Source organism: Prionailurus bengalensis, chromosome B4, assembly GCF_016509475.1.
Source record: "Prionailurus bengalensis isolate Pbe53 chromosome B4, Fcat_Pben_1.1_paternal_pri, whole genome shotgun sequence".
NCBI lineage: Eukaryota > Metazoa > Chordata > Mammalia > Carnivora > Felidae > Prionailurus > Prionailurus bengalensis.
This window is the reverse complement of record NC_057358.1, coordinates 42430128-42453248: the sequence shown is the minus strand read 5'-3', so window position 1 is coordinate 42453248 and position 23121 is coordinate 42430128. Positions and strand designations below refer to the sequence as shown.

At 38.8% G+C, this 23121-nt stretch overlaps 1 protein-coding gene and 1 pseudogene across 1 annotated transcript; one reads left to right on the top strand and one right to left on the bottom strand.

Moving 5' to 3' along the window:
* Positions 1 to 933: 933 nt before the first annotated feature.
* On the top strand, positions 934 to 21312 carry LOC122472559 (C-type lectin domain family 6 member A-like). Its single transcript, XM_043562235.1, has 6 exons — positions 934 to 1139; positions 1869 to 1961; positions 3414 to 3515; positions 8617 to 8768; positions 19395 to 19510; positions 21104 to 21312. The coding sequence occupies exons 1-6, from the start codon at positions 1109 to 1111 to the stop codon at positions 21246 to 21248; spliced, it is 639 nt and encodes a 212-aa protein (XP_043418170.1). The 5' UTR covers positions 934 to 1108; the 3' UTR covers positions 21249 to 21312.
* Positions 11124 to 11248, bottom strand: LOC122474182 (annotated as a pseudogene).
* Positions 21313 to 23121: the final 1809 nt, after the last annotated feature.

Sequence of the window (23121 nt, the reverse complement as noted above, 5' to 3'; positions counted from 1 at the left end):
CGCAGTCGGTTAAGCGTCTGACTTCAGCCAGGTCACGATCTCGCGGTCCGTGAGTTCGAGCCCCGCGTCGGGCTCTGGGCTGATGGCTCAGAGCCTGGAGCCTGTTTCTGATTCTGTTGTCTCCCTCTCTCTCTGCCCCTCCCCCGTTCATGCTCTGTCTCTTTCTGTCCCAAAAATAAATAAACGTTGAAAAAAAAATTAAAAAAAAAAAAATCAATGTAAAAAAATACAAATAAAAAAAAAAAGATGACTAACCTATGCCCAATATTGGTCTTGATGCAATAAGAATGTTTCATCGCTTTGCAGATAGATTCCAGAATCTTCCATTTTACAATCATATTCCTGAGCAATGTCTATAGATCTTTATGTAATTTCTATATTAACCCTTATTACTGAAGCCATATCTAGTCAATCAGACTTTTGCTTACTTCTAAGACCCTCTTCAATACATGGATTAAAATTTACATAAAATCCAATTTGGCTTGGGAGCACTTAAATTAAGCCCTACAAATAAATTTCTTTTAGGGCATATGAAATTTTCTATTTTGCACACCAGAATAGGAATCAGAAATCTTATGTCAGGAATTGACACATAATCTGAAATTCATGTCAAAGTTCCAATGAGCAGTTTGGGGTATGTTTCTCAATTTGCTCTTATTTCTCCTAGTATTTTTATTAAAAAAATTTTTTTTTTCAACGTTTATTTATTTTTGGGACAGAGAGAGACAGAGCATGAACAGGGGAGGGGCAGAGAGAGAGGGAGACACAGAATCGGAAACAGGCTCCAGGCTCCGAGCCGTCAGCCCAGAGCCCGACGCGGGGCTCGAACTCCCGGACCGCGAGATCGTGACCTGAGCTGAAGTCGGCCGCTCAACCGACTGCGCCACCCAGGCGCCCCTCTCCTAGTATTTTTTAAAAATAACTTGAAACTTATCCAAACCACAACTTCTTCTTCAAGATACAGTTTTTACCAGAAGTCCCTTAGCCTCATAAGAGTGTTTGGCAGTTTCTCAGAGCTCTGACCTCTTTGACTGAAGCAGAGCTCCGGTGACATCTTCAGAGCAAGTGGTGAAAAAGAGCCTCCTGAATCTTCTGAATACAGAAGATAATGGTACAAGAAGGGCAACCTCAAGATAGAGGTGAGTATTCCTTTTCTCAGTCCAGAGAGGAAGGCAGAAGTATATGAGGAGATGATAAAGGCCATTTGGAAACAAGGGGTAGACCACAGATTGATGGGACCAAGATTGGGCCACTGTAGTAAGAGTGATGGGAAGTTGAAAGAAAGAATAATTCCTCAGAGCCAGAAGCACTTCGAAAAGTAAGAAACCAAATATTAATACAGTGGTATGGGAAGAGGGAGGTAAAGTGATGTTTTCAGCAAGACAGAGACTCAATGGATTAGCATAATCTTTAAGAAGAAAGAATAAGGAAATGGGAATTATGGTTGGCTGAGGGTGAGTTTTGCCCAGATTGTTTAGGACTACAGAGCCACTACTTGCTTGTTTATTCTGAAAGAGTCCTCCTCGCCCCACTGCCCTTATTTTTTAGAGAGAGCATGAGTGGGGGGAGAGGGAAAGAGGGAGAGAGGGAGTGAGGGGGAGAGAGAGAGAGAGAGAGAGAGAGAATCCCAATGCAGGGCTCAATCCCATGACCCTGGAATCATGACCTGAGCCAAAGTCAAGAGTCCAACACTCAACCGACTGAGCCACCCAGGAACCCCTATTCTGAGGGAGTTTCTAAGCTCTCTCTTGTTTTAGGTTTTTAATTACTCTGAGATTCTTCATCTGGTTTCTTCATTGCTCTAAGCTTCCTAAAAATTTTCACTTCCTGGCTTCTTGATAACTGCTTTTGTCTTGCTGGTCTGACAGAGAAAGCAGGATGGCGGTCCCAAGTAAGATTCTGGTCTGTTGCTGTGATTTCCATAGCACTCCTCAGTGCTTGTTTCATTGTGAGCTGTGTGGGTAAGTTCTTCACTCAGGTGCCACTTCCCTTGATTCCTTTTCCTATCGTGTTCTATAAAGATTTCCTAGGGTATGGTTTTTGTTTTTGTTTTTTAATTTCATTAATATGTTAGCTCTTACTTGGAATACCATATTTGATTTCTCCTCCTCCTCCTTCCTTCCCTCCTCTTTTTCCATCTTTTGATAATTGACTCTGCTTCCGGATCTACTTTACCTGGTTTTATTAACACGTTCCCCACTATGGCCTCACATATGAATGTGTGTTGGTTGTAGACATCCTTTAAGACACATCATCCACTACCAGGTTCCCTAGTGATCACTGTTCTCTGGGCAAAAAGCCCTCTATTTTGAGACTTCAACTATAATTACTTTTGTAATCGTAGTATAGATTAGGCTCTTTGATTTTCATATGGGAGTCTTTCCCAGTATGAGACGAAAAAGTTTTCAAATGCAATCTTGAAGATATAAGGGAATGAAGTTTTGTTTTCCTTGTTCAATTTACTTCCAAGTAAATATTTCAAGCTCATTTTGTGAGAAGTTTCAAAGATCTTTTTGCTCTTTAAGCTACAATTTGGTCCTCTCTTCATTGATAACGTAATTAAAAATAATATTGAATAGTCTGGGAGGGAGTGAAAGTGACTACCTATGTCAAATGGGCCACGTTTGAAGTTCCTTCTGAGATGCAAACCAATCTCACAGCCTTTGTTAAAACACGGTTATCACCTAAGTTAAAATCTGCTTTACTTTTCATGGTCAAGTGCAAAAGAGAAGGAGGTTTAAGAATAGTTATTTCATTAAAGGAAGCAGACATTCAGGACCCAAGGTAGAAAGTCTTGACTGTATTGAGCTTCAGTAGTAGAAAGGGCAAGAAAAAGTAAGTGAAGAGTCATGGCAGAACCTGAGCGAGAATAGGTCTTATGCTAAAGGCACACACCCTTGAGCATAAAAGTGAATGTTTATCTGAGACATTTAAAATGTCTAAATGTTTAAAAGTTCCCCTTGGTTGTTATTTACCCCATACGTTTATCTGTAGCTACCAACGGTTAGAAATTTTAGAAAACATTAAAATAACCTGCAAGCTTGCTTCAGGATTATTAACATTAAGGAGAAACAGACAGCCAGTGAGTCAGAAAATATCTATTGATTACTCTGTGGCCATCACTGCTCCAGGTGTTTGCGATCGATTGATGTGGAAAACAGATCAAATCTCTGCCCAAGAATATAGAACTTAAATTCCAGTGGGGAAAGAACCAAAAAATAAACGGGCAGGCATATAAACAAACAAAATTAATGAATACAAACAAGTCGTAATTCAGCGTAGTGTTTATGAGCTTGCCTAGAGAGAAGAGATTGGTGGCGGTTGGAAGCAAGCCAGCTTGGCAAGAGATGTAGAGCATGACTCTCTATAATAAAAACAAATGATGAATACTAATCCTTCTCCTTCCTTCACAGTGACTTATCATCTTACATATGGCAAAACTGGCCAAAGGCTGTCTGAACTACACACACGCCACTCAGGTTTAACCTGCTTCAGTGAAGGGACAAGCATGAGAGGTAAGGTGTTGCAATGCCTAACCAGACTTTCTCTTTTCTCAGAGAGAGGTCAAGGTCAAGTTCAACATTGGTTTATTCCACTTTTTTTTTTTTTTGGAAAAAATAAAGTCTCTGCTTTAAGATATCTCTAAATTTACATGTTCATATCAGGCTGTAGATTCATCCTCAAAACAATTTTTCCTCCAGACTGCTCGATCTCAATAAATGCTACCAACACATAGCATGTACTTTGCTCAAGCTAACACTGGAAGTTATTCATAACAGTTCTCATTTCACATTAACCGCATCCTTATCAAATGGATAAAATCTTCTTTTTTATCTAAAGTTCTCAGTAATAGCCATCTGCATGCCAAGCATCAGCTTTATTACTGGTCAGTGTGAATCCTGGAACGTGGCTCAGGATGAGATTGCCCTCACTGTAAAATATAGTCCTGGTAACTTCCTATGTGAAGAGCTGGGGCAGTTGAATTCAGAATCACAATTTGCCCCACACTATATCTAGTGAAGAAAGTCAAAAAAAGGTAAAGTACATGTTTGTAGTAGTCTTTATGGCCTTACTCTTTCCAAGAAAAAAAAAAAATTCAAGTAGATTTCAGACTCTTGCTACTTCAAGAACTAAATAATCCAATCCTCTGCTTCTATGCGGAAACCTATGAGGGATAAAAAGAGGGCAGATGTTTCTTTGTATTTCTATGAGATGTTGGAATTTTCCCTTTTATGTTATTTGGCTACAATATGGTACATGGGGTGGTTAGGGAGGATTTTCTTTACTCTCCCTGACTTCTGGTTCTCTTGTCACCTTGGGGTTCTTTTGTCAAACAATTGTGGAGCTGGCCCTTCTGAGGAGGGAGACAATTCTATCAGGAGGTAGGCACTCCAACAACTGGAGTTTTAAAGAATGCCTTCTTGGAAGCAGCCATGGGTGCTTTACCCTTTGCCTTCAGAATGTTCTGAGATGAACGAGACAGAGATGGATATTAATGAAATGAACCCTACATTTGCAGAAGAGACTGCAAATTTACTCCTTAAAAATACCCAACCTGGGGGCGCCTGGGTGGCGCAGTCGGTTAAGCGTCCGACTTCAGCCAGGTCACGATCTCGCGGTCCGGCAGTTCGAGCCCCGCCTCGGGCTCTGGGCTGATGGCTCGGAGCCTGGAGCCTGCTTCTGATTCTGTGTCTCCCTCTCTCTCTGCCCCTCCCCCGTCCATGCTCTGTCTCTCTCTGTCCCAAAAATAAATAAACGTTGAAAAAAAAAATTAAAAAAAAAATACCCAACCTGGTATTATTTATGGTCAACTAAGTTCATCAATACAACTAATTCAAGTTACACGATTCAAGCTTACATGATAAAATTATTTTACTTAATACCATATCAGCAAATAAAAGGGCCCCAATGTTAACAATATCTTTTCAAATTCTTATTACAATGAAGAGGAAGAGCAAAAGTCTAAACACAAAATTTTCATTTCAATTACAGTTAAGAAATAATTGATAGTCTCAGTGTGTCTTCTCCAATTTGTTTCCCCCTGAGTCCCAGTCAGAGGGTTGAGATGTTCAGATGCCCGGATAAAGTTTCTTCAGTAGGGCTGAGCTCTACCTAGACCTGTAGTTTTCAAATTCAGGTCCCAACAAGGATTTTGAAAAACTACATACCCTCTTACACAATTTATTTTGACATTAAAAATTTTTTTTTTTACCAAGTTGTAGAAATGAAGGGTTTAAGTTCTAAAATATAAGTATTGGGGCGCCTGGGTGGCTCAGTGGGTTGAGCGTCCAACTATGGCTCAAGTCATGATCTCGTGGTTTGGGAGTTCGAGCCCCGCGTTAGGCTCTGTGCTGACAGCTCAGAGCCTGGAGCCTGCTCCAGATTCTGTCTCCCTTTCTCTCTGCCCCTCTCCTGCTCACACTCTGTCTCTGTCTCTCTCAAAAAGAAATAAACATTAATAAAAATAAAAATAAAATATTGTAAGTATTGACATTTAAAACACAAAACTCTTGCAACTCCTTTCAAAATCTCTCTGCTGGTGTTGAAATACTACCATCATTCATTAAAAAAAAAAAAGTATGAGGGGCGCCTGGGTGGCGCAGTCGGTTAAGCGTCCGACTTCAGCCAGGTCACGATCTCGCGGTCCGGGAGTTCGAGCCCCGCGTCGGGCTCTGGGCTGATGGCTCAGAGCCTGGAGCCTGTTTCCGATTCTGTGTCTCCCTCTCTCTCTGCCCCTCCCCCGTTCATGCTCTGTCTCTCTCTGTCCCAAAAATAAAATAAAAACGTTGAAAAAAAAAAAAAAGTATGTATTCTTTAACAGTTGGATGTTTTACATTATTCTTTTTCCCTCTTCAACTACTGTTTACATCACACTTCCTTGATTTTCTAAAATATGTACTATATGTCTGATATTTTCATTTCCTGAGGGCCGTTAGGCTTTACATGTTATAAAATTTCTTCCAGATTGACTTATCGTTACGTATCATTGACTTATCCACATTATGAGGATACAATATTCAACACATCACATTTATTACAAATTTTGACAAATTATTACCAATAAAATAAAACTATTAGAAACTCACCTCTCTCTCTTTTTTAAGTTAGCTTAGAGAGGGAGAAAGAGCATGAGCTGGGGAGAGGGGCAGGGGAAGAGAGAGAGAATTGCAAGTGAGCCCCGAGGTGGGGCTTGATATCACAACCCAGGGATCATGACCTGAGCTGAAATCAAGAGTCAGATACTTAACCAACTGAGTCACCCAGGTACCCCAGCTCATCTGTCTCTCTCTCTCTCTCTCTCTCTCTCTGTGTGTGTTTTGTTCTGTTTTTTTTAGAGAGAGGGCGCAATTGAGCAAGGGGCAGGGAGAGAGAGTGAATCTCATGAAGGGCAGAAAGAGACAGAGAGAGAGAGATGGGCTCACCCAGAGCGGGGCTCGAGCTTACCCGAAGCACCACAACTCATCTCTTAATGAGTTCAAAAAAAATCTTCTAACGACTTAAAAAAAAATACAATCAGTCGGGTGCCTGGATGGCTTAGTTGGTTGCATGTCTGACTTTAGCTCAGGTCATGATCTAGCAGTTTGTGAGTTCGAGCCCGGCACCTGGCTCACTGCTGTCAGTGCAGAGCCAGCTTTAAATCCTCTGTTCCCCTCTCTCTCTGCCCCTCCATCCGTCTCTCTCTCTCTCATAAATAAATAAACATTAAAAAAATTTTAAAAAACAATCAGTTGTATCCTAATATTACTAGAATCAGATAAAATTCAACATCAGTTCTGTTCCTATTTTTCAATTTAGTGACACATACCAATAAATCTTACTTATATAAATAAGTAGGAATAGAAGGTGATTTGTTAGCATATCACCAGTTTTTAAACTTTTTAAAAGTTATTTGCCAAAAATCATCCAGTTTTCTGTTATCAAAAATTATTTTAATGGTGTGTTAACTGAGCATTGATTAGATTATTCTTCAGTGTTGTTGAGAGTAAAGAATAATAAATGGGATAATTTGCAAAAGGTTGTTATTTCTTAGTAGTCATTTGCTTTCTCAATTTCAAGGTAGTACACTAGAAAAGGTTTTAGTAACTCTTGTCAAATGACTTCTAATTACGCCTGCTTTTTAATAGGTACCTTAATAGGTACTGTTTTTTAGTCAAAGTACTTGATCAGTCCATTATTCTCAGAGCAATTGGGAACACAAAATATTATTAATGTTAGTGTACCTTTTTGACAAGTGCTTCTATTCATCAATATTCTTGTCAACCCCAGAGCTAGAGATTCAGCACATTCATCATATGCAAAATGTTTGCCGTATATAATTTAGTTGACCAAGACGGTACCGACCATCAAAACAGTCAGCCAAATCAGACTTTTTAAATTGAAATAATAACGTTAATACATGCTTTGAGGAGTGCTGTGAAAAGCAGTCTTTTTTTTTTTTTTTCCAACTTTTTAAAAAATTTTTTTATTTTTGGGACAGAGAGAGACAGAGCATGAACGGGGGAGGGGCAGAGAGAGAGGGAGACACAGAATCGGAAACAGGCTCTAGGCTCCGAGCCATCAGCCCAGAGCCCGGCGCGGGGCTCGCACTCACGGACCGCGAGATCGTGACCTGGGTGAAGTCCGACGCTTAACCGACTGCGCCACCCAGGCGCCCCATGCAGTCTTTAATAATGAACAGAACACAGGGGCGCCTGGGTGGCTCAGTTGGTTAAGCATCTGACTCTTGATTTCGGTCGTGATCCCACAGTTTATGGGTTCGAGCCCCATGTGGAGTTCTGTGCTGGCAGTGTGGAGCCTGCTTGGGATTATCTCTCTCTCCCTCTCTCTCTCTCTGTCCCTCCCCTGCTCGCTCTGTCTCTCAAAATAAATAAATAAACTTTAAAAAAACTAATGAACAGAATACATACTTGAGATAGATTTCTACAAGTGGCTAATATTAAAATGATAGAGACGTGGCCTATTTCATCCAACTTATAGTATTATAAAAGATAAAAAAGCCTGTACTTTGTTTGTCATCCCTTAATGATGTAATAACATACAAAATAAATAAAATAGACCTATATGCAACACAGATGAATCTTAGCAATGTGGATCAAAAAATTAAGCCCGAGAAGACCAGATATATTAAAATAGCTTTAAAAACACTCAGACCTCAACAAATCTAAATGACTTGTTATTTATTTATATATATGTATATATATACACACACACATATATATGTATCTTATATATGTATGTATACCTATTTGCTCAAATTATTCACCTGCGCGGGTCATTTGAAATCCTGAGAGACCTTGATGTTTCTAATGTATAAAGGATTTGAAAGACAGGGAAAAACAATGATAATAGCTTTTTTTTTTTTGGCAAGAAATCCAGAGCAATTATGCAGGTAAACTTTAGGGCTTAAATATTGTGGGCTTAATGCTAAACAATGTTTATTTAAAAGCAGATCTATGGCTCCAAGCTATATAATTCAGGGAAACAGTAAATACGTGAAATAAGAAACCCATCTCTAGAAAAGAAATGCAGATTCTTGGAATTTTATGTGTATGAAACATACCTCTTTAATCTTATTCGTGCCGTCTCGTGCTCATTCTTCTGTTTCATGCAACACAGAGAATGTCTGGGCATGTTGCCCATGTGCTTGGAAGTCATTTGGTTCCAGCTGCTACTTCATTTCTACTGAGCAGAATTTTTGGTCAAAGAGTGAACAGAACTGTGTTGCAATGGGTGCTCACTTGGTGGTGATCAACACAGAAGCAGAGCAGGTACTTGTGTTTATTTTTCATTAAACTGTTTTTAATTGTGGAAGAAAATACCGATGTTACCATCTGAACTGGTTTTAAATGTAGAGTTCAGTAGTGTTACCCATATTCATATTGTTGCAAAAAGATCTATCTCTACAACTTTTTCATCGTGCAAAAGTGAAACTCTATACCCTTTTAACCGCAACTTCCATTGCCCCCCACCTCCAGTCCCCGGTAACCCCCCTTCTATTGAACTTCAATGAGTTTGACTCCTTTGGACACCTCGTATAAGTTGAACCACACAGTGTTTGGTTTTTTGTGACTGCCTTATTTCATGTAACATAATGTCCTCAAAGTTCATTCATGTTGTAGCAGTAACAGAACTCTCTTCCTTTTTAAGGCTAATATTCCATTATGCATATACCACGTATCATTTATCCATTCAAGTGTTGATGGACATCTGGGATGCTTTTACCTCTTGGCTATTGTGACTAATGCTGCAGTGAACATGGGTGTGCAAATGTTTCCATGAGTCTTGCTTTCGGTAACTTTGGATATATACCCAGAAGCTGGATTTCTGGATCATATAGTAATTCTAATTTTAACTTATTTGAAGAAACTGCACTGTTTTACATTGTGTGTGTACTATTTTATACTCCCACAAAGAATGCACAAGGATCCCAATTTCTCCACATTCTTGATAGCACCTGCTATTTTCTTCTCTTTTTTATTAAAAAGAATTTTTTTTAAGTGTTGATTTATTTTTGAGAGACAGAGACATAGACAGAGCACAAGTCGGAAAGGGGCAGAGAGAGAGAGAGCAAGAAGGAGACACAGAATCCAAAGCAGGCTCCGGGTTTTGAGCTGTCAGCACAGAGCCCAATGGGGGGCTCGAACTCACCAACCATGAGATCATGAGCTGAGCTGAAGTTGGCCGCCTAACTGACTGAGCCACCCAGGTGCCCCTCTTCTCTTTTTTATTTTGATAGCGGCCGTCCTAATGGGTGTGAGATTATATATTCCATTATGGTTTTGATTTTCACTTCTCTAATGGTTAGCAATAGTAAGACTCTGTCATGCACCCTCGTGCACTGTTGGTGGTAATGCAAACTGATGCAGCCTCTGGGGAAAACAGTATGGAGGTTCCTCAAAAATTAAAAATAGAATCACCATATGATCCAGCAATTGCACTATTGGATATTTACGTGAAGAATATGAAAATGCTCATTTGAAAGGATATAGGCACCCCTATGTTTACTGCAGCATTATTTACAATAACCAAGATATAGAAACAGCCCAAATGTCCATAGATAGATGAATGGATAAAGAAGATGTGGTATAGATATGTATGTGTGTGTGTGTGTGTGTGTGTGTGTGTGTATCTCAATACATACATACATATGTATACATACACCATGGAATATTATTCAGCCATAAAAAAGAATGAAATCTTGCCATTTGCAACAACATGGTTGGAGCTAGAGTATTATAATGCTAAGTGAAATAAGTCCATCAGAGAAAGACAAATTTCACTCATATGTGGACTTTAAAAAAAGCAAAACAAATGAACATTGGGGAAGAGAAAGAAAAGGATAGAGGGAAGCAAACCATGAGAGACTTTTAACTCTAGAGAACAAACTGAGGGTTGGTGGAGGGAGGAGGGTGGGAAATAGGTTAAACGGGTGGTGGGTATTAGGGAGGGCGCTTGTGATGAGTACTGAGCGTTGTATGTCAGTGATGAATCACTAAATTCTACACCTGAAACCAGTTTTACCATATGGATCGACTAATCAGAATTTAAATAAAAACTTGGAATTAAAAAAAAATTGTGTCTCCTTTGATTTCTTTAAAAATGTTGTGTAATTTTCAAATTATAAGATTTCCACTTTCTTTGCTAAGTTTATTCCTGAGTATTTTGTTCTTTCGATGCTACCGTAAGTGAGGTGGCTTTCTTGATTTGCTTTTTATATTGCTTATTGTTATTGCATAGACACGCAACTGGTTTTTGCATGTATAGTCTGCATCCTCCAACTTTCCTGAATTTGTGTATTAGTTCCAACGGCCGTTTTCCAGCTTTAAAGAGATATAATTGTCATATAAAATTGTATGAGCTTAAGGTGTGCAATGTGAGGACGATGTATGTATGTGTTGCACAATGATTCCCTCAAAAGGTTAGTTAACACATCCATCAATTTACGTAATTACCATTTGTTTTTGCGGTTGGAATATTTCAGTCCTATTCTCTTCTCAGCTTTGCAGGATCCAGCACAGTATTGTTAACTATAGTCACCGTGCTGAACATTACAGTTCCAGAACTTGGATTCATCTTGTAACTAGAAGCTGGAACTTTATGATTACCATCTTCCCATTTCCCCCGCACTCCAGCACCTGAACCACGGTCATGGTCTATTTCTCCCATCCAAGTACTAACCAGGCCCGACCCTGCTTAGCTTCCGAGATCAGACGAGATCGGGCGCGTTCAGGGTGGTATGGCCGTAGACTGTTATAGTCTATTTCTATACGTGGCTTTTTAATTGAAATGAAATAAATGTAATTTGATTAATTTACTTTTTCTTTGAGTAGAGTTGACACACACTGTCACATTGGTTTCAGGTGTCAACAAACATAGTGATTTGACAAGTTTATATGTCACGCTATGTCGGCACAAGGGTAGCTACCGTCTTTCACCCGACAATAGTGTTGCGATACCTGTGACTATATTTCTTATGCTGAGCCTTTTATCCCTGTGATTTATTCATTCTGTAAGTTTGGCTTTTTTTAGAATTCACGCGTGAGTAAGATCGTACTGCACTTGTGTCTCCCTCACTTATTTCGCTTAGCTTAGTGCCCTTAACATCCATCCGTGTTGTCACAAAGGGCAGTATCTCCTTCATTTTTATGGCTGAGTCATGTTACGCTGTATATTTCCCACACTTTCTTTATTCATTCACCCATTTATAGACTCTTAGGTTGTTTTCATGTCCGGGTTTGGTAATTAACACCGCAATAAAGATGGGGTTGCAGCTATGTTTTGAAAATAGTGGTTTCATTTCCTCTGGAAATCCCCAGAGGAGGGATTGCCGGATCATATGGAAGTTTTATTTTCAATCTTTTGAGGAACTCCCGTATTGCTTTCCCTATTGGCTGTGCCAGTTTACATTCTCATCAACAGGGCACATAAGTGCCCTTTTCTCCACATTCTTGATGGCATTTATTATCTTTCGATATTAACATTTATTTTCTTTCGTATCTTTTGAGATTAGTCATCCTAACAGCTATAAGGTGATATCTCCTTGTGGTTTTGATTTACATTTTCTTAACAATTAGTGATATTGAACATCTTTCCATACCTAGTGGCCAGTTGTATGTCTTCTTTGAAAAAAATATCTATTTGGGGCGCTGGGGTGGCTCAGTCGGTTAAGCCTCCGACTTGGCTCAGGTCATGATCTCATGGTTTGTGAGTTTGAGACCCGCATCAGGCTCTGTGCAAACGGCTCAGAGCCTGGAGCCTGCTTCAGATTCTGTGTCTCTCTGCCCTCCCCTGCTCATGCTCTGTCTGCCTGTCTCTCTCTCTCTCAAAAATAAGTGAACATTAAGAAAAAAATTAGAAAAGAAAAAAATGTCTATTCAGGCCCTTTGCCCATTTTTAATTGGATTTAAATTATTTAATTTAATTTTGTTGTTGAGTTGTGTAAGTTCTTTATATAGTTTGGATATTAACCTTATCTGTAGCTGGTTTGCCAAAATTTTTTCCCATTCCATAGGTTGCCTTTTCATTTTGTTGATTGTTTTTTTTTTTTTTTTTTTTTTTTTCTGTGCAGAACTTCTAAATTTGATGTAGTCCCACTTCAATTTTGTCTATGCTTCTGGTGTCATATCCAAAAATTCATTGTCAAGACCAATGTCAAGGAGGTTTTCCTCTACCTTTCTTTTTCTAGAAGTTTGTTTCAGGTCTTGCATATGTTTTCAGTCCATTTTGAGTTGATTTTTGTAAGTGGAATAACATAATGGTCCAATTTTATTCTTTTGCAAGTGATTATTCAGTTTTTCCAATACCATTTATTGAGACTATCTTTTGAGTATTTTTGGCTCCCTTGTCATATATTAGTTTATTGTATGTGCATAGGTTTATTTTTGGACTCTCTATTCTGTTCCACTGGTCTATGTTCCTGTTTTTATGCCAATACGATAATGTTGTGATTACTATAGATTTGTAATATAGTTCAAAATTAGGATGTGTGATGATTCCACCTTTATTCTTTCTCAAGATTTCTTTAAAGTATTTGGGGTGTTTTATGGTTCTATATCAATTTTAGGATTGTTTTTTCTGTTTCTGTGAAAAATGCTATAGGTATTTAATAGGTAGAGATTAATTACATTAAATCTACAGATGGCTTTGGATAATCTGGGCATATTAACAATATTAGGTCTTCCAATCCATGAACATGGGATATGTTTCCATTTATTTGTGTCTTTCCCAATTTCTTTCATCAATGTATTATACTTTTCAGTGTACAGATTTTTAATCTCCTTGGATAAATTTATTCTTAAGTATTTTATTATTAGTATTATGTAGAGTATTTATTATGCCATTGTAATGGGATTGCTTTTTAATTTCCTTTCCAGGTAGTTCATTGTTAAAAACACAACTGATTTTTGTATTCTACAACTTACTGAATTTGTTTATTAATTCTAATAATTTCTTGGTGGAATTGTAAGATTTTCTATATATAAGATTATATCATCTGCAAACAGAATTTCACTTCTTCCTTTATAATTTGGATGTCTTTTATTTCCCTTTCCTTTCTTCCTCCCTCCCTCCCTTCCTTCCTTCCTTTCTTCTTTCTCTCTCTCTTTTCTTTTCTTTCTTCCTTTCTTTCCCTTTCTTTCTTTCTTTCTTTCTTTCTTTCTTTCTTTCTTTCTTTCTTCATAATTAACTCTGGCTAGGACTCCCAGCACTATGTTGAATAGAAGGGGTGAGAGTGGGCATCCTTGTTTTCTTCCTGATCTTAGATAAAAAGTCTCAACCTTCCACCACGGACTATGATGTTAGTTGTGGGCTTGTTGTATATATGGCCTTTATTATATTGAGGAACATACTTTCTATATCCAATTTGTTATGAGTTTTGTTTGTTTGTTTTTTGTTTTTGTTTGTTTGTTTTATGGCAGGATGTTGAATTTTGTAAAATGATTCTTGGCATCTAGTGAGATGATCATATAATTTTTATCTTTCATTCTATTAATATGGTGTGTCACATTTATTCATTTGAATATGTTGAACCATCCTTGCATTCCAGAGATAGAGCCCACTCAATCATGGTGTCTAATCCTTTTATGTATGTATGTATGTATGTATTTATGTATATGTATTTATATACTTATGTATTTATTTATTTACAGTGAGTGGGGGAGGGGCAGAGGGAGAGAGAGAGAGAGAGAGAGAGAGAGAGAGAGAGAGAGTCTTAAGCAGGCTCCATGGTCAGTGTGGAGCCTGACACAAAGCTTGATCTCATGATCCTAGGATCATGACCTGAGCTGAAATCAAGAGTCAGACACTGAACTGACTGAGCCACCCAGGTGCCCATCCTTTTAAAGTGCTGTTGTATTTGGTTTGCTAGTATTTTGTTGAGAATTTTTGTATCTATATTCATTAGGGACATTGGCCTGTTATTTTCTTTTCTTGTGGAGTCCTTGTCTGGCTTTGTATCAGGATAATGCTGACCTCATAAAATGAATTTTGGAGTATTTCCTTCTCTTCAATTTTTTGGAAAGGTTCAAGAAGGGTTGGTATTCATTCTTCTGTCAAGGTCTGTTAAAATTCACCAGTAAAACTATCTGGTCCTGGGCTTTTCTGTATTCTGAGGTTTTTAATTATTTTTCAGTCTCCTTACTCATTATTGGTATTTTAAGATTTTCTATTTTTTCATGATTCAGTCTTTGTAGGTTATATATTTTTAGGAATCTTTTTGTTTATTGTAGATAATCTAATTTTTGGCATATAATAATTCATAGTATTCTCATGATCCTTTGTATTTCTGTGGTATCAATTGTAATGTCCCCTCTTTCATTCTTGATTTTATTTATTTGAATCCTCTCACTTTTTTTAGTCTATCCAAAGGTTTGTCCATTTTATCTTAAAAAAAAAAAAAAACCCAGCTCTTGATTTCATTTGTCTTTTATGGTCTCTATTTCATTTATTTCTGCTTTGATCTTCATTATTTCCTTCCTTCTAAGCTCAAACGAGCTTAGTTTTTTTTTCTCTTTTTCTAAGTATTTGAGGTGTAAAGTTAGGTTGTTGTTGTTGTTGTTTTTTTTTTTAGTGATCTTTCTTTTTTTTAGTGTAGATGTGTTCCTAAAGTTTCTAAGTGGTGTAATAGCAATTTTAGATGAGTAATATCTTTTTTAGAGGGTGAGGAAGGAAAATAAAGAAAATAAGAGAAAGAAAGCAATGTGAATGCAATTTCTCTTTTCTTTTAGGGCTTTCCGAACATCTTAAGAACAATTATTTTGAATTCTTTGTTAGGTAATTCCTGATCTCCACTTCCCTGGAACTATACTAGAGGCTTACTCTATCCCTTTGGTGGAAACTTTTTCCACACATTTGTGATTCCTGTACTTTGCCTAGGTGTCTCCACATTTAAATAAGCAAAAATCTCTTATCCAGACTTTATGGGTTGATTTACCTAAGGGAAGACTTTCACCTCTGGGTAGAGACACACTGGAGTGTGATGTGACCTAGGTCTAGTGGGGCAGGGCATCAAGGATGGGGGCTTGTGAAAGCACAGGGTCTGGGGGTAAGGAAGTTTCTTTGGCCCAGATCACTAGGGTACACAGCAGACAGCTCTGTGGTCCTTAGAGAGCACTATGGGAGGTCCACAGAGGGTACAAGGACTCATGGTGTCTCAGTGGTAGTTTCAAGTCCAGTGGGGATTAGGGCGAGCAGCGGTAGTGACTGGAGCTGGTTGTATGCACAAACTTTGCTGTGAGGGCCAGCTGCATTTCCCTATGTTGTGGCAGGGACTAGTTGCAACACACATAGCGGTGGGAGCCAAGGCAGGAAGTCAGTCCCAGTACTCCCACTCAAGCAAGGCAAAAACTAGTCCCTCCAGCACCCCCCTTGAAAAGCCAGAGCATTGGGCGTATTTCCTTCCCATGAGAGAAGCTGCGGGCTGGCCGTTTTCTCCTGATGGCTTTGTAGTCTGCTCATGAAGTGGTGGGTAAATTCAACAAACTTTCATACCCACTTTGATGCAGCTCTGCTTGGCTTCGCACTTGTCTTGGGCCCTGCAATGTCTTGACTGGTTTCTTGAGTTCTCATAAAGGCAAGTTGGTCTGTATATTGTTAACTTTGGTGTCTACCTGGGGGAATGAAGACCTGGGGTTTCCTATTCCACCATCTTGCTAATGTCAGTGGAGCAGGTACATTTTTCAAAAGACGTTTTTCATTTTGTAAAGTAAATATTTATTTATTTTACATAGAAAAATATCAATCTTTCTTTATTTTCAGCATTCACAATAGAATGATGAAATCCGTATGGTCCTTCCATTTTCTTTCTGCTGAATGAATGAATGAATGAATGGAACATGTGTAATGAAATCTGGTTCCACATAATTCTCTGTATTAGGACTTTCCCAAGCAAATAATTAACAATTTATGTTTCAAAATTCTGTTTTTCCCCATACTCAGATTCTCAAAGGAGTGTCAACATTTAATCATACAATCAACAAGCATTTTGATTTGTTTGGTGAAATGGCAATCATCTGGAAGGTCAATATTTTTAAGGGCGAATCATCTCTAAAACAACATATATACAGTTCTCAGCTGACAAAATGAAAAATTTCAATGTAGTAAGACTCAATCTAACTTTTACTTTAAATATGCATGCATGTTAATTGTAAGGCATTGGCTATTAGATATAAACATCTCAAAATCATCATCGATATTTGAGGAATGTCTGTTTTGACAATGTTCATTTATATTATAGTGAAACAAAAGTAAATGTCCACATAGAATATGGCAAGCAGCATTCTCAGTATTTAATAAAGCTCAGGAGAAAATATTGCCAAATTTATTTGACTATTTCTCAGAATCTATTATAAAGCACCCTGTTTTCTATAGAGTTCCATAGCATATTTTTGCACACAAAACAAAAATCCAAGGAAAACCAGTCTTGGGCAACGAGAGCCAGCCTATTTTATAACAGTTAGTTAACAATCCTAGCTCTTTGCAAAAGGATGCCATTTTATTTTATTATTTTTTATTTAAAAAAATTTTTTTTAACATTTTATTTATTTTTGAGACAGAGACAGAGCATGAATGGGGGAGGGGCAGAGAGAGAGGGAGACACAGAATTGGAATATTTCTTTGTATGTATAGCAAAATTCAGAGCCCTTAAAGAAAAGAGAAATTGCATTCAAATTGCTTTCTTTTTCTTATTTTCTCTTTGTTCCTTCCTCACTCTCTGAAAAAGGTATTATTTATTCATCTCAAATTGCTATTATACTATTTAGAAACTTCAAGAACACATAAATTACGCTTCGAAAAGTATTGAGTTCAGGGGTACCTGGGTGACTCAGTCAGCTAAGTGGCCAAGAAGAGCTCAGGTCATGATCTCACGATTCATGAGTTCGAGCCCCGCATCGGGCTCTGTGCTGACAGCTTGGAGCCAGGAGCCTGCCTCGGATTCTGTTTCCCTCTCTCTCTGCCCCTCCCCTGCTCATGTTCTGTCTCTCTCTCTCAAAAATAAATAAACAGTAAAAAATAAATAAATAAATAAATAAATAAAAGTATTGAGTTCATTTGAAAGCATCACATTCAGTTTGGCTCTCAGTAAATGAAACCGTGTCTTCATTAGATACTAATTTTGACAGAGCACGGACTTGCATACATTGGATGTTGTGATAAAGTAAGTTCAAGTAAGAGGTGTTTGCTTTCAATAATAAAGTGATATGGAATTAAAGTACAATATGTATACCTTCTGGATAAGTGATTTAGGCCATTATGGGTTTTTTTTTTTGTCTTTTTAGAAGTCTTTAGAATTAATACTTTAAAAATTACTCCTTTTGGGGCGCCTGGGTGGCACAGTCGGTTGAGCGTCCGACTTCAGCCAGGTCACGATCTCGCGGTCCCTGAGTTCGAGCCCCGCGTCAGGCTCTGGGCTGATGGCTCAGAGCCTGGAGCCTGTTTCCGATTCTGTGTCTCCCTCTCTCTCTGCCCCTCCCCCGTTCATGCTCTGTCTCTCTCTGTCCCCAAAATAAATAAACGTTGAAAAAAAAAATTAAAAAAAAATAATAAAAAAATAAAATAAAAATTACTCCTTTTATCTGGTACTTGGTCTATTCACTGGAATAGAGGCATAGAAAACATTCTCCTGCTAAGATTAATACATTCATACCACATATGGCTAAGCTGAAACGAAAAGTTCGAATATCTGCGAGATAGTGGCATTTGCAATCGTGAGTTGTTTTCAATGGAGGAAACCGCTAAGGTTGTTTTAGCAAAAATCCAAGGAAAACCAGTCTTGGGCAACGAGAGCCAGCCTATTTTATAACAGTTAGTTAACAATCCTAGCTCTTTGCAAAAGGATGCCATTTTATTTTATTATTTTTATTTAAAAAAATTTTTTTTAACGTTTTGTTTATTTTTGAGACAGAGACAGAGCATGAATGGGGGAGGACCAGAGAGAGGGAGACACAGAATCGGAAGCAGGCTCCAGGCTCCGAGCCATCAGCCCAGAGCCCGATGCGGGGCTTGAACTCACGACCGCGAGATCATGACCTGAACTGAAGTCGGACGCTTAACTGACTGAGCCACCCAGGAGCCCCTTTTATTATTTGTTAAAGTTTATTTGTTTATTTTGAGAGGGAGAGAGTCAGAGCCAGCAGGTGAGGGGCAGAGAGAGAGAGATAATCCCAAGAGAAACCTGCTGGGGATTCTCGCTCTTCCTCTTTTTGCCCCTCTTCCACTCGCGTGCACTCTCTGTTAAAATCACGACTGTTAAAACCCAGTCAGCACTCCTTTATGTTTAACTTTTACAGATAATTTCCCACTTCCTAGAGAAGTACTTCTTTTTTTTTTTTTTTTTTTTCAACGTTTATTTATTTTTGGGACAGAGAGAGACAGAGCATGAACGGGGGAGGGGCAGAGAGAGAGGGAGACACAGAATCGGAAACAGGCTCCAGGCTCTGAGCTGTCAGCCCAGAGCCTGACGCGGGGCTCGAACTCAGGGACCGCGAGATCGTGACCTGGCTGAAGTCAGACGCTTAACCGACTGCGCCACCCAGGCGCCCCTGAGAAGTACTTCTTAGGAGAATAGGGAAATGTAAAATTTGATAACCCAAATGCGATTTCACTGGTAAACAATCAGAAATGAGATGAAACACCTCTGAACTTATAAAATTTAAAAAAAGTACAAAACCTGACATGTAATTTTAAAGGAATTCCGTCTCTTGGTTAAAAAAAAAAAGAATAAATTCTGCCTGAGATGGGTGGGTTAGGAGTCGTCCCCTCCTGTGATCTTGTTGGTGTTTTGGCTTGTTTTCTTGGCCAGCGTGCTGTCGTGTGACTGTTCATCATGCCTCACATTTTCTTTTCGCTTTAGAGTTATAGGAAATTGCAGCCTATGACTCCTTCTTTTCTTCATGCAGAATTTCCTTGTCCAGCAACTGAATGAATCATTGTCTTATTTTCTGGGACTCTCAGATACACAAGGGAATAACAATTGGCAATGGATTGATCAGACACCTTACAAGGAAAATGTCAGGTGAGTGCCGAATCAGATGAATGACCCATAGGGCCTTGTTTAGGTAGAAAAGTTAGGGGAATTCTGTTCGTAGCGATCACTAGTGCTAATATTTACAATTGTAACAATGATAACAGATTCTAACAGTAAGCTCTTACTAATTACATGTTTTATATCACTTAAGCTTCATGAAAGCTTATTTTTTAGAACTCATCTTATGGGTTAAAAAATTGAATAACTTGCTCAATGTCGATAAACTAGTAAGATGAAAAACCGGGTCTCAACTTCATGTCGACCTAACTCCAAAGATGGTGACACTCTCAGCCATTACATTTTACTGCCTCTAAACACATGTAGACACTTCAATCAAATTTTTCTCCAGTTAATACGATTTAAAATATCCAGGGAAGAACTATGTTCAGTTCTGATGGGATAATAATATAATAATACTGTTTATTTGTGGCTTAAAAATCCATTTAATTGTACATTGTCTCATTTGATTTTCACACAATCTCGTGATCCATTTGGAGACCTTATTGTGATTCCTATTTTTTTTTTTTAATTTTGAAGTTTATTTATTTATTTTGAGAGAGAGAGAGAAAGAACAAACAGGGGAGGGTCAGAGACAGACAGGAGAGAGTGAGAATCCCAAGCAGGCTCTGTGCTGCCAGCTTAGAGCCCGATGTGGGCTCAATCCCACAAACCATGAGATCTTGACCTAAGCCAAAGTTGAACGCTCAACTGACTGAGTCACCAAGTTGCCCTTGATTCCTATTTTTTTTTTAATTTTTTTTTCAACGTTTTTTATTTATTTTTGGGACAGAGAGAGACAGAGCATGAACGGGGGAGGGGCAGAGAGAGAGGGAGACACAGAATCGGAAACAGGCTCCAGGCTCCGAGCCATCAGCCCAGAGCCCGATGCGGGGCTCGAACTCACGGACCGCGAGATCGTGACCTGGCTGAAGTCGGACGCTTAACCGACTGCGCCACCCAGGTGCCCCTTGGTTCCTATTTTTAATAGATGAAGAATCTAATACCTGGGAGAGTAAGTTACTTCTCTAAGATCAAAGTAAGCCAGCAATAAAATCCAGTTTCTTCATTCCAAAAATAAGGTCCTACCCACACCCTCACCTCCTACCACAGGAGTCCTTGGAAGCAGGGTAACTTCTCCCTGACACTTGTTTAGTGTTGATCCATGAGAATAGAGAAACTAACTTAGGAACGTGATAAGAGTACACAAACTTTAAGAGTACACAAATGTTAAGGCAGCCCCTTTATTACAGGCCACTAAGAGAGGAAATTTTTAATAACTTAGGTTGGGATAAGGGCTCTGAATAGATGAGAAAAGTGAAGATCAGAATCTGGGGCGGGGGGGGGGGAAGGTCCAAGGACACTCTATTGCATACAAATGTTGCCAGGGGAGTGACAGAGGAAAAGAGTAAAGATATGTATCCACACTTGAGGTTTTTGAGGAGGGCAATATGAGAAGAGGAGAGCAATCATTGGGATGTTCTGTCATTCTGAACCTCATTGTTCAACCTTGACCCTACATACTTTCTAATCAATCGCAATGCATTCATTGAAGAAGACTTTTGCCTTTTCATTTCTCTTTAGATTATGGCACCAGAATGAGCCCAATTTTTCTGCAGAAGAATGTGCTTCAATAGTTTTCTGGGAAAACAGAGGATGGGGCTGGAATGATGTTTTCTGTGATACTAAGAGAAACTCAATATGTGAGATGAAGAAGATTTATCTCTGAGTGGAACTTTATTCACTGACACCTTTGAAGTTAAGACCTATCATAAAATGATAATTTCCTCTTACGCTTATGTATAATCTTTGTCACAGAGGTTCGTGGAAATATTCAGATACCCTTCTGCCTTCAATCATCCCTCTTCTGGTTTCCTCTTCTTCACTAATGATAAGATGAACTCTTCCTTCCTTTTCTCTTTAATTTGTTCCTCATTCTTTCCTTTCTTCATATTTCTTTTTGCAAACACTCCTTGGGCCAGAGGCTGTACTATTTTGTCTGTTAGAAGACTCATAAGGAAGTAACTTTTGAAAACTATGAATTTCTTTCACCAAAATGCCGCTTAAAAGCCCTTTTGGCCAAGATGGTGACTGGGACTGCAGTCATTGGAATCCCTGGCAAGAGCTGAAGGATTTGCTTCCCAGAAAGTTCACTCACATGGCAATTTCATATTGGCTATTGGTAGAAAGCCTCAGTGCCTCACCACAGGGATCTCTCCTTGGGGTTATTTGAGTGTCCTCACAATATGTTGGCTGGCTTCCACCAGAGCAAGTAATCCAAGAGAGCAACTGAGAGCAGCAATGTCTTTTGTGATCTAGCTTCAAAGGCCAAACACCATAATTCCATTGGTCACACAGACCAAACCTGATATAATAAAGAAGAGGGCTGGGGCACGTGGGTGGCTCAGTCGGTTGAGTGTCCAACTGGCTCAGGTCATGATCTCACGGGTCGTGAGTTCAGGCCCCGCCTCGGGCTCTGTGCTGATAGCTCGGAGCCTGGCACCTGCTTCAGATTCTGTGTCTCCCCCTCTCTCTGTCCCTCCCCTACTCATGCTCTGTCTCTCTCTCTCTCTCCAAAATAAATAAACATTTAAACAATTTTTTTTAAATAAATAAGAGGACTATCCAAAGGTATGAACACCAGAAGGTGAGAATCATTGAGGACAATCTTGGAGTCTGGCTGCCAGAGTGGAATTTCCTTATAAAGATACAAAATGTGTATTCCAAGAAGCAAAATAATTAAAAATTCTTTGACAATAAAAATATGAAACTCATGTTCATCAAAACACTATAAAGAAAAATTTTTAAAGTTGAACTGCAAGAAGATATTTTATTTTATTTTCTTAAAGATTTAATTTTTTTAAGTAATCTCCACACCCAATGGGAGCTCGAACTCACAACCCTGAGATCAAGAGTTGCATGCTCTACCAACTGATCCAATCAGGTGCCCTGAAGATATTTTAAATACTTGTCACTAATACAGTATTAATACTGCATAAGAACATATAAACAACTGTCACAAATCAATTAGAAAAGACAGAATTTGGGCAAAATATTTAAACATTTTGCGGGGGTGCCTGGGTGGCTCAGTCGGTTGAGCGTCCGACTTCGGCTCAGGTCATGATCTCACGGTTGGTGAGTTCGAGCCCTGCATCAGCCCTGTGCTGACAGCTCAGAGCCTGTAGCCTGCTTTGGATTCTGTGTCTCCCTCTCTCTCTGCCCTCCCACCCCCACTTATGCTCTGTCTCTCAAAAATAAATTGTTAAAAAAATAAAAAAAAAACCATTTTACAGAAGAGGAAATACAGAATCCAATAAATGTGTTTTTATAGAGATGCTCGGCTCTACTAATAATTTGAAAACTGTCAATCCAGACCACAATAATATACTATTTCATATCCATTTTAATGGCTAACGTTAAGAAACATAACACCAAGAGTTGGAAGAGATGTAGGTAAATGGTGAGCTTATACTGTTACAACCACATCGGAAAATAAATAAATCTACATTTTTCCTATGAAACATCACCTAACAAATGCTGTGTGGAGTGAGATCTAAGTCTATGAAATGTGGGTACTGGAATGAAGAGTTATGCTATGGGGA

Excerpts from the sequence above, each read along its gene's own strand:
- LOC122472559 (XM_043562235.1), top strand. The coding sequence starts at position 1,109 with ATGGTACAAGAAGGGCAACCTCAAGATAGAG. Across the intron at positions 1,962-3,413 it reads TTTCATTGTGAGCTGTGTGG|TGACTTATCATCTTACATAT; the intron begins GTAAGTTCTTCA and ends CTTCCTTCACAG. Across the intron at positions 19,511-21,103 it reads CCTTACAAGGAAAATGTCAG|ATTATGGCACCAGAATGAGC; the intron begins GTGAGTGCCGAA and ends ATTTCTCTTTAG.